General features: G+C 38.2%; 2 protein-coding genes across 2 annotated transcripts in view; both read left to right on the top strand.

Annotated features, from left to right (window-relative positions):
* The window catches only part of LOC143026833 (uncharacterized), a 55328-nt gene extending 44735 nt beyond the window's left edge, over positions 1–10593 (top strand). Inside the window, exons 34-39 of the mRNA XM_076187611.1 lie at positions 1541–1707; positions 7982–8218; positions 8395–8545; positions 8750–8946; positions 9287–9473; positions 10549–10593. Of these exons, the coding sequence (XP_076043726.1) occupies positions 1541–1707; positions 7982–8218; positions 8395–8545; positions 8750–8946; positions 9287–9473; positions 10549–10593 (984 nt within the window). The remainder of the gene's footprint in view (positions 1–1540; positions 1708–7981; positions 8219–8394; positions 8546–8749; positions 8947–9286; positions 9474–10548) is intronic.
* A 28-nt stretch (positions 10594–10621) lies between these two features.
* The window catches only part of LOC143026832 (uncharacterized), a 3384-nt gene continuing 1505 nt past the window's right edge, over positions 10622–12500 (top strand). The window contains exons 1-3 of the mRNA XM_076187610.1: positions 10622–10711; positions 11101–11173; positions 11548–11711. Of these exons, the coding sequence (XP_076043725.1) occupies positions 10622–10711; positions 11101–11173; positions 11548–11711 (327 nt within the window). The remainder of the gene's footprint in view (positions 10712–11100; positions 11174–11547; positions 11712–12500) is intronic.

The following is a 12500-nucleotide window of genomic DNA, read 5'->3' as shown; positions in this document are numbered from 1 at the left end:
ACTCATTCGAGCTAGACCCTGGGAGTCACTCGTTGATCCCAGGATTGTGCTCATGCCGCCACTGCACATTAAGTTGGGGTTCATGAAGCAGTTCGTGAAGGCTCTCAACCAGGAATCAGCAGCTTTTAGGTAATTTTTTTTCCAAGTTATCTGAGGCCAAAATCAAAGGCAGGATTTCTGTTGCACCTCAGATAAAGAAGGTGCTCAAGCCTACCGAATCTCCAATAAGCTCAGTAGAATTGAGAGAACATCATGGAACTGTTTCATAGCAGTTGTCAAGGGCTTCCTGGGTAACCACAGAGCTGAAAACTACCAACAGCTGGTGTATCATCTGGTAAAGGCTTTTGGTGCCATGGGATGCAGGATGTCCTTTAAACTTCATATACTGGGCGCTCACCTGGACAAATTCAAGGACAACATGGTCACCTACTCAGAAGAACAAGATGAGCGATTCCACCAAGATGTGAAGGAGATAGAACTGAGGTACCAGGGCCACTACAATAAGAAAATGATGGAGGGGACTATATCTGGGGGTTGGTGTGGGAGTGCGACCTGGACTACAACTGCAAATCCAGGAAATCCACTCATTTCTGACTGGAGTCAAATCCTCGCGGGCAGCATCAGCTGGCTGATGTACGATGATTTGATGATGTATCACAGTACTCGCGTTATAAGATATAAAGTTACAGCTGTATTACTCGTTCTCTTTCGCTCTGAATATTAATAACCACGGAAAATATGATCAAGCAAGTTCACAGAATATAGGGGTCACTCAGCTACGACTACAAAATAAATATAATCTAGACGCCAACGTCGTCATCTTTATATACCCATTCGCTCCTCATGACGCCTACGTATGCGACATCGTATCGAAGTTGATTTCCTTTTAACTGTCATTTCTTTTGTTTGTTTTTGATAAGCTTGTGTCACAAAATAAATGTATACTCTGTTTATTCAATTATATGAGATAATCAATTAAAATATATTGAAAAATATGATACTTTCAAAATATCATTTCTTTTGTTTGTTTTTGATAAGCTTGTGTCACAAAATAAATGTATGCTCTGTTTATTCAATTATATGAGATAATCAATTAAAATATATTGAAAAATATGATACTTTCAAAATATAATTTCTTTTGTTTTTGATAAGCTTGTGTCATAAAATAAATGTATACTCTATTTAATTATATGAGCTAATAAATTAAAGTATATTGAAAAATATGATATTTTCAAAATATCAAAGTCCTGATCACAAACCCAAACTTCTGATTAAATGATACTTTTTTATGATAATGGGATTTAACAAACCAGGAAATGACACTTAAAACCGGGGAACAAAATATGTGTTATACGGTGTAATTAGATATATAAATGAGTAAATAAAAGAATGATAGGACGGATACATAGATCAAATAGCTAAAAAGGTAACCCAGTATATACATGAAAAAAAAAGAAAAAGAAAAGAGAAAAAAGTCTTCTTTCTCTTTGGTGAACACAACGATTTTTCGTTTTCTTTGATAAACTCAATTTCCCTGCAGGCAAACGGCGTCTATGTCAACAACGTGGTCGTGCAACAGCACCCTCTCATCATGCAGGACACTGACCAAACTGTCAGGGTGGAGTGCTCCTTTGAGGCTGGGGACCAGACCGTCAGCTATGCCCCTCAGGTTGGAGCCGGAAGAACGGGAGGAGGCATTGATGTCAGGTAAGGAGAAGGTGGATTAATGGAAGGATGTTATGGGAAAATAACTTGATGTATCGTTTAACTATACTTTCTTAATTCAGTTTACTTGTTTATTTGTGTATTTATCATAGTTTTATGTCATATATATATATATATATATATATATATATATATATATATATATATATAAATATATATATATATATATATATATATATATGTTTCCTTAGGAGGGAAGATTCACTAATGGAGAACTTTTATCTATATTACAAGCTCAAAATAGGCTGGCATTATATATATTTCTATTGCGTATTATTATCTTAATTAGATTTTACCCTCATGTATTTAATTATATTACCATTGTTATCTGTTCCCCATAGAGAAACAAAAGTCACCCAAAGTCGAAAAGGTTTTAATTTGTTGATGTCTTGGTGCTTTTTTCGCAGTATGATCTTGGTGAAAAACTTGCATTTTCTCATATTGCTAAGTTTTATTCTAATGTATCTTTTCGTCAGAATTCTTCCTCTTTTTATAATACTGAAGCAAAACAGAAATCCCTTGAGCACGCTGTTCTTTTTTCTATCGTTTTTTTTTTCCTCTTGGGCGATCGGCAATCTTTTGCTTAAGGATAGCATGGCGGAAGTGCATTTTATATTCTGTTATACCTGTTAAATGATTAATGTGTTTGTGTATTTGTCTATTTTTATTTTGCTTTATTTTTCATTTTTGCTTGGGTTCAAGCGGAGCATGTCGAATATGGTAGCGCATCTGGCATTTGGTTTTTGTGTCATCTGCCCTACTGTGGGAAAATACGGCATTTTAGTATTTACAAAAAGAGGAAGCACTTGCCCGAAAAGAACAAGAGAATAAAACTATCTTTGATATTCAAATACCAAACAATATATACAACAAAATCAGAGGGACAGAAATTCTGATGTTGTTATTGGCAACCACCTACCTGAAACGAATATCCTCCCCCCTTCCCATGAAATAAGAAAAAAGTGTGGAAAACATTGGATGGAGTGAACCGAACATAATGTTAAGACCGTGAAAAGGATGGGCGGGTGGATGGACAGAGTGAAGGAGCCGGGGTGGTGCTTGGGTATAAACAGGCACGGTATAGAGGTGAGAGGAGAGTGTTTTGTAACTGAATGATTGACTAACCCCATTTTTACTTTACTACTTGGTAAATCATGGGGCGGGCGAGGGAGAAGGGTCGTCATACAATGAAAAGGTGGGGGGTAAACCAACATCGGCTGTTAGAATATGCCATGGAGGTACAGTGTTTTGCTGCTTTGCGGGGATGGCTCTTCGTCTACAAGGAGCTAAGCAGGTGACGTGTATTTTCAATGAAACTCGCGGGTGCCTTTTTCTTAACTATATTTCCCAGGGCAGTGGGCAAGGTGCAGGAATGACCCGTCATCCAGGAGGTGCTAAGATGGGAGAGAGGGTGGAGGGGAGTGGAGTGTATTTAGGGATGGAATGGGTGGGAATGATTTTATGCCTTTTTCTTTTTGGCTACCTCCCTTGTAAGGGGGAAAAAGCCTTGCTATATGTATGTATGTATATGTATATTTGGCACTTTGAGTACACGGCGTAGATTCACAAGGAATCTACTTTTACCTGCAACTGCCACTCCCGGGTCCGGTCTTGGTTTTTATACAGTTCAAATGCTGAGGTCAGCATCCAGAGAGGGGAGTTAACAGTTTCATAACTTCAATCCTATTGTTTATTACAAATGGAAGGTCATGACATATTATAATAGACTTAGATGTATTATGTGGTTATTTCTTGTGATTTAATTTGTGTTCAGGTTTATTTGGAGATGTGGTGTATATATGTGTTTGCAGGTGTGTTCTTGGCTACTTAGCCATTATCACGCACTGATCATGTGATGGTCGCTCGCCTTAGGGCGTGGATAGGTTTTCGTTCGTATGACTGTTGTAATGTAGTTTTCCATGGGTAATGTTGTAATATGTAAGGTGATAGGGAATGGTTACACTCCTAATAAGGGTTAAAAGGGCCTCCTGGTGTACATATGCATTTTCATTTCATAATATTCTTATTTTTATTTTTTCATTTGTTTATTTTTGTGACAAATAACAAACGAACTTACTAACGAGGAACTGCAGGGGCATAATCTCGTGCATCCCGCAGTTCTGCCGATCGTCTGGCTTATCGACATTATGAGCGACTATGAATTCCAAAGAGAATTGAAAGACGAGTTGAAGCAAGATAGAAACAAGATAGCCCAGCAATTTACCTCAGTTAACTGCATGCCTGATGTTTCTATAAATAGATGCTGTAGCCTATTCAGACTATCATGGTGGAGATTTTATAGTAAAAGAATAAATCTATAGTAAAGAGCAGGATGTGGTGAAGGAAAGAGAAATGAGAATTTGAATAACATTATCAAGCAAATACACACATAAGCCGAGATGAATGTATATATGCATGTATGCGCACATACATATATGCATGGAAACATACACTCTTGTATACATACAACCATACATGCGTACATGTACACATACGTATACACACATACAATACACGCATACACACACACACACACACACACACACACACACACACACACACACACACACACACACACACACACACACACACACATGCATACATAAATGTATACATATATACATAAACAAACGTACATACATAAATACATGCATACATATATACATACATACATACGTGTATACTTACATACATACATACATACATACATACATACATACATACATACATACATACATACATACATACATACATACATACATACATACATACATACATGCATGCATGCATACATACATGCATATATACATATATACATACATACATACATACATACATGTATACATACATACATACATACATACATGCATACATATATACATACATGTATACATACATACATACATACATACATACATACATACATACATACATGCATACATACATACATACATACATACATACATACATACATACATACATACATACATACATACATACATACATGCATACATACATACATACATACATACATACATACATACATACATACATACATACATACATACATACATGCATACATACATACATACATACATACACTACATACTCGTACATATACACATGCATGAATAAAAAAGAACGAAGAACAATACATATAAAAAAATACAGGCATTGAACTCTCCAAAAGGTGATTAACACCAGCGAAGTCAGTCTCCACCTAGATTGTCTGAACATATCAACTAAACCCTAATCTCATTATATTTTAAAATGTAATGAATTATCAATACTCTCGTAAGATTGTGGATTTCTAGTAAAAGTATGTGGGACTAAATATTTCTTTTCTTTCTGAAATAAAAACATAATTATCTTTCCTGTTCATGCTGCCAAAGAGGATATGAAGAAAGTCTTCAGTCGAAGTTCCTCACAACAGGAACTGTCATTACTTCCTCCTCTTCCTCCTCCACGTCCAGGTAGGCGTTTTGGTCTTGGAGTGGTTGGGCTTTGGAGGAGGCAGTAGTTGGAGGTTCCCCTTGGACTGTTGTGCATAAAGACCTACAATAACTGTTCATCATGCTGAAGTTTCCCCCCTTCCTTAGTAGACTACATTCATTGTCTTTGTATGTATGAGTGTGTGTGTGTGTGTGTGTGTGTGTGTGTGTGTGTGTGTGTGTGTGTGTGTGTGTGTGTGTGTTTACCTAATGATAGTATGCAGGAAAGGAGCAACGCTCGCTGGGTTCCGTCTCCTACTCTCCAATCTTTTCATATCTAGTCTCAAATTCACGTGCAGGTCCAACTTATTCTATATCCTTAATTTCCAATTATCACACTAATATTTCAACTCATGTATTGTTTGAGCTTGGGCTATGTCACCTTTTGAGCAATTGAACCAATTTATACGTCTATAGCGAAAACTGCATTTCTTCACATCCCTTATACATGTGGTCTTTCTTAATTTGTACCCCATGATCTCTTAAAGCTCCCCTCATCCTTAATCAAGAGATCTTTTCTTTCAACGTAATTTATCCCCTTTAGTGACCTGAACACTGTAATCATATCACCACTTTCTCTTAGATCTTTCATGGTTGGCAGACCCAGTGCTTTTGGTCTCTCCTCATATGGTTTATCTGCCAGGATAGAGACCAGTTTGGCTGCTGGTCTTTGTATTCCCTCGATCTTTTTTATTTTCTTCACTGTGTGGGGACCATTTTACTGACGCATATTTCAGTCTTGGACAGATCAAAGTTTCGATGATTTTTTAATCATCTCTTCATTCATATAGTGTAAAGCCGCTTTAAATTTCTGCAGCAGTGCATGCGTCTCTCCCATGATTCTGCTGATGCGTCTGCCAGGTGGTAGGTTGTCTTTTATTAACACTCCCAAATCTTTCTCTTCTTTCACTTTTGTAATGGTTTCACTTCCTAAGGAATATTTTAAGGATGGTCTTCTGCAGGTACTGCCCATTTCCAGTACTTTATTATTTTTTTTTTGTATTGAAATTCATTTCCAATTCTTGGCCCCATACAAAAATGTTGTCTGGATCTTTTTGCAATATTTTACAATCATCCTCGTTTTTCACTCTTTTCATATTTTTTTACGTCATCTGGAAATATGTTGGCATAGTTTGTTGTTCCTTCCATCATGTCATCAACATAGACAAGAAATATCATTGATGCAAGCACTGAACCTTGTGGAACCCCGCTAGTTACTGCTCTCTATCTTGACATCTTATCCTTTACTACTGTTCTCAAGTATCTTCCCCTCAAAAATCTTCCATCCTTTCAAGTAGTCTACCTCTCAGTCTTCCAATGTGCTTCATTTTCCACATAAGTCGACTATGAGGTACTTTATCATACGCACTCTACGTGTCGATGTACACACAGTCCATCCATTCCTCTTTCCCTTGCAGCACATCAATCACTCTCGGATAAAAGCTTAAAAAGTTCGACACACGATCTTCCAGTGTGTGAGTGTGTGTATGTGTGTGTGTATGCGCGCTTGCTTGCACGCACTTTGCCAACGCGTGTGTTTGTGCGTGCATGTACAGTACATGTATTCGTTTGTACGTTATTCAAACCACTTGGAAAACCTGACTGTACTGTCAAAAAAGAAAACAAGGTACGAAAGGAAGGGAAGGGAAAAAAAATAAAAAAAATAAAAAAGCAAGTGTGGGTCTTCATTGCACAAAAATCCAGGGACCTGCAACGTCCTGGCTTGTGTATCTTGTTCCTCTGCCATTGAACGCTGTGCCTGCATCGGACTTCTTGTGCTTCGCTGTTGGGCTCTGCCTGACAAAGGGTTTTCGGAGGATTCTATGGGACCAAAGGGACCTTCTGCTGGTTAACTCGCCTGCAAACTGCAAAGGGGAAATTGGTTTGAATGCTGGGGTTTCTCTGAAAAATTGCGGAATACAAACATGTTTACTACGTCCTGCAACAATGACAAAATCGTCTGTATGCTACTAACATTATTACTGTTATTCTTTTTATTATTACTATTATCATCATTATCATTACTGTTATTACTATATGTATACATACATAGATATATATATACATATATATATGTATGTATGTATGTATATGTGTACATATATATGTATATATATATGCATATATATATGTATATATATGTATATACATACATACACATATATATAAATATATATATATACATATATATATATATATATGTATGTATATGCAAGTTACCACTAGAAAAATGAGAACTTGGTAACCGAACGTTAAATAGACGAAAACGTTCGGTTACCACGTTCTCATTTTCCTAGTGGTTACTTGCATATTTAATGAATCACGTGTTGGTTGTGATTTCTTTGCACACACACACACACACACACACACACACACACACACACACACACACACACACACACACACACACACACACACACACACACACACACACACACACACACACACACACACACACACACACACACACACATATATATATTATCGTTTATGATTTTTGAAGGATATATATTGTGAAGGTGATTTAACATGAATTTTCATAATTTACTGTAGGGTATGTCGTAACAATATTGAATCAAAATGTATAGCATTAGTATGGCAGTTGTAGTGAATTTGTAACACTTTTCGGAGAACTGAAAGGTCGGCAAGTTTGAAAGCGCAAATGGCCTCTGCTTCTTCGCAACCTCCGAGGGACGACGAGAAGGAAGACCCCCGACGAAGGGGATAGATAGCTCCTGAGACTAATCGTATCGTTTCCACTGCAGCAGCGCGGTCTTCAGACCCGTCGGAGGAACTTCTGTCGTGAGCAACAACGCCCCAACGCCTGCTGTGCGCATGCGCATCTACCGTGCCACCGGAGGGGAAGCTTCCAAGGTGGAGCTCGGCGAACTCCTCACCCTCAAGATCGAGATGGAGCAGAACTCGGCCTTCGCCATCTTTGCCAGGAATCTGGAAGCTCGAACTGACCAGGGAGAGATCATGACGCTCATCGATAACGTAGGGTAAGCAGTCATTGTGATGGACAGCGCACGCGTCAGAGCAAGCTGGAGAGAGAGATAGAAATAGATAGGTAGATAGATAGATAGATAGATAGATAGATAGATAGATATAGAGAGAGAGAGTGAGAGAGTAGAATAAAAGGAATATCAGTGTAAGCATTATTGTCTTTCTTCGCCAGGTGTCCGCGCTACCCGAATGTCTTCCCCGAACTCCTGGTGGAGGACCGGACGAAGAACCTCTACTCGAACTTCAAGGCCTTCAGGTTCCTCTCCACGACTCGAGTCAACTTCGTGGCAACGGTCAGGTTCTGTCAAGAGGAGTGTGATCCGGTAAGCAGGGCAGGATCTCAAATCCCATTACACTCACTCAACCTAGTTAAATATAGCAAGTGTCTGTTCATCTCTTTCTTCTCCCCCCACTTCTCTTCAAGCTCCCTCTCCCTCCCCCCATCTCCCTCTCTCTTTCACTCATTATTCTATGAATTATATATAATTTCTATATATACTCTTTTAATCTCAACATAACTTTCTCAGGTGTCTTGCCCCGGAGGAGTCTTCTCTTTCGGCCGTCGACGTCGCCGCCGTAGGTCCTTGAACGAGACACAGCCTGAGGACTTCGAGAACGACCACGAGAACGAGATCATGGGAATGTTTGAGACCACAGAGGTACATCTCACTTCGAATATCTACGAGAACAACTCGATGTCTTCGGTTGAAAACGATCTTGAAGAGTGAGTAGTGACATAGAGGAGTTTACAACACCACTTTTTGCAATTTCTTCAAGATTCAAATGCGGTCTCTTAGACGTGGGGACCAACGACTGGCCCTTGCTAGTGCTGGTGCTGTGAATTACCCTCTTTACAGCTTACTAATACCCATAGCACATTCTTCCTCATCTTCTTCTTCTTCTTCATCTTCTTCTTCTTTTTCTTTTTCTTCTCATTGTTTTGCTGTTGTTAATATTATTCTTTATTATCACTGTTATCATTATCAATAATTGTTGTTACTGTTCTTTCCATAGTGTTGGTTTACTCAGCGTTTTCTGATCCACTCACTTGAACATTTCCACAGGACTACAGCACATTCTCTCCCAGTTACCACCAGTACATCAGAAGCTACAACTTCGAGGAGGACCTTTGAGACCAGCTCCTCCAGAGGGAAGCGTCCTCTGAGTACGACTACAGCTTCGTCGACCTCCTCGACCTTCCAGACCACCACTCCTGTGCCAATGCCACCCGATCATCCCATCGCATCTTCGGTGAGGAATCAAAATTTATTTCCTTTGTTTGGGAAGCAAATCGGGTTATGTAGCTTTTAGGGGCTGATCCCATGGGTAGGATTATAAATCTATTGAAATGTGAATTAAGAGAGAAATATAAGGATGTTAGCAATGCAGTGAAGTTCTACTTAAAAATATCAAAAGGAAATGTTTAAATTACAATTCAAGAACACACGGAGAAATTTTTCAATATCTTTCTTCTGTTCAGGTATAGAAAACAGCACACTCTCCCAAGTTCTTCTAAGAAATCCCCCGAGAGCACGTATACAATATCCTACGTGAGCTTTGCAGTGACGTAGTGATTTCCTTAGTCCAATGATCATTATATCTAAGAACCTCCCCAAAGGGTGTGATCTTACATTCGTGAACCAGTTGAATCCCCCCTCCACCCTTTCACCAATCAGATTCTTTGTTTCAAGTCTTTATGGCAACATTGTCTACTCAGAATAATCTCGAGTCTCTGCATAATTCTCACTTAATTTACAAAGGAATGTCATTTTAGCAATAAATAAATATATATTCGAGCTCCTGAGTCTAGCTATTTTATTACCTACACAAAGCGGACTGAGGCAGTTCGCTTGGGCTGTTACTTACAAACAATATTTCATACACAAAGCGGGAAAGTGGACTCAGGCAGCTCGCTCGGGCTGTTATTTACAAACAACCTACCTATAAAATGCAAACACCCGATTCCTACATTACTCTCTACCCTCTTTTCTACCAGCCTCTTACAAAGCTCGGCAGCTACCATTTGGTTGTCCCGACCAACCCTTTTCTACCAACCTATTACACAAATAAGAAAAAGGTGATGCAGTTGAATAAACTAAAACAGATAGTTGAGAGATGGAACAGAAAATAAGAGAAATTTAGAGGACCCTCTGATAAATGGTTGGAATAATTTACAGAAAATTCTGAATATACACAAGAGAATTAAGGGAGAGCAGATTAGTAACTCTCACCTTCTGAGGGGGAATAACAAATAAAGAAAGAAAAAACGTGTGTATGAGTGGACAGCATTTATAATTATCTTTAAAAATCTTTCTCATCTAAACAGCTTTCAAGAAAGGATTGTATGAAGGTAGAGTACCTCCGTGTTTAAGAAAGTCCTGGGTCATAAATATCTGAAAATGTCTGACTGCTTCCTGTCACTGTTTATCCCAGGCTTGCAACTAAGCTTTGGGGATCCAAGGCATAAAAAAAATCTCAGTCTCTTAGGGGTATGCTAAGACTTTACAAGGATGGGGTATTATCTCCCCCTCTTGTCCTTGCTTTGTTGCTGGCCTGGTTTATTCCATGTAACATTGCAGATAACACCTCCATTTTTCCTGCATGATATAGTAAAGCATAGCCTGTTTGCATGCATAGACAAACTAATTTTGAAGTTATAAATCATTATCAGAGTACTTAATTATTTTAAAACATCATTAGATCCTCAAGTGTGTAATTCATTAATCTAAACTATCACACTGTTAACTGGCATAATTATGAGTCTCCCTGTATACAATAAATAAGTCTGTTTATTTCATGTATCTAGTGACATTTACTTAATATGTTATTCAGACATAACATATGCTTAGTCTGATCTTACATACTTAACCTCTAACAGCTGATTGTGGGCGAGGAGGCGATCACAACCGAGTGGGAGAAGAAGCGAGGGCCATCTGGATATTATGGACAAGGTGTGTTTAGGTCAACATTTTCTCTGTCTACTTGGATCTATTGTCCTCTCTCTGTCTCTCTGTGCAGCTCTCTCTCTCTCTCTCTCTCTCTCTCTCTCTCTCTCTCTCTCTCTCTCTCTCTCTCTCTCTCTCTCTCTCTCTTTCTCTCTCTCTCTCTCACTCTCTTTATTTCTCTTTCCGTTCCTCTGTTTTTTCATCTCTATCTTCCATGTTCACGTCTCCCTGTCTATTTCTTTAGAGTAATAGATGATTTAAAACTAGATAGATAAATGAATATATGAACAAGGAGAGTGATAAAGAAATGTATACAGTGTTGTGAGCACTTGTCCTAGCTTTAGGTCTAACCTCTACCCTTTTCCTTGTGTATTCCACAGATGAAGGCTTCGTTTGCACACCAACTTCGACAGTGGTGGCCATGGCCCTCAGCCTCCTCTTCCTCTTCGGTCTCTCTGCCGTTGGTTTTGCCTTCTTCTACCGTACCAAGAGGCGCTACTGGGCCAAGATGAGCAACATGGACCCCTACCACATGCACCCACAGGTACAGGGAAATAAGAGTATGCAGGTGCTTTTCACCTGAACAAACCACAGGTCTTCTCAATTCATGTAAAATTCTCGTACTTGTCACCCCTCTCTCTTTTTACTCCTTCACTTTTTCTCTCTTTTCTCACCTTTTCTCCTTCTCTCCTCTCTCCCTCTCCTTATTACATCACCCTCCTAGCCTCAAACGCATGTAAGATGCGACATTGTCCCCGAGTTTAATAACAATGGTTATTCATAAAAAAAAAAAAAAAAAAAAAAAAAAAAAAAATATATATATATATATATATATATATATATATATATATATATATATATATATATATATATATATATATATATATATGTATATATGTATATATGTATATATATATATGTATATATATATATAATAAAATGATAAATATAGTAAATGAATAAATGAAATAATAGATGATAAATTACTCAATCGTTCCTACTCACTCAGTCATTCTCCTTCATCCCTCACTCTCCCTCCCCATCTCTCTCTTTTTTTTTAACCTGACAATATCTTCTACTCTTTTAATTAATCACTCCCCTCTTTTCATTTGCTCATTCTTATGCTTTTAGAGTATAAATTTGACTTGACTTGTGCATTGCATATTCCTGCAAGCTTTTAGAAATAATTGATTAACCAATTAATTAATTAGTTGATTACATTTTCATGTGATTTTTCTATGTGACACCCATGCTCTACAAATATGAGCTTAAAGATGTCATTTCATATCATCAAACCTCACCAGATTTGGGGGTACTCCACACCTAAATTTTC

This window comes from Oratosquilla oratoria, chromosome 7 (genome assembly GCF_046742065.1).
Source record: "Oratosquilla oratoria isolate Oo_2021 chromosome 7, ASM4674206v1, whole genome shotgun sequence".
NCBI classification, from domain to species: domain Eukaryota; kingdom Metazoa; phylum Arthropoda; class Malacostraca; order Stomatopoda; family Squillidae; genus Oratosquilla; species Oratosquilla oratoria.
Note: the sequence above shows the minus strand (reverse complement) of the source record. Positions and strands in the feature narration are given on the sequence as shown.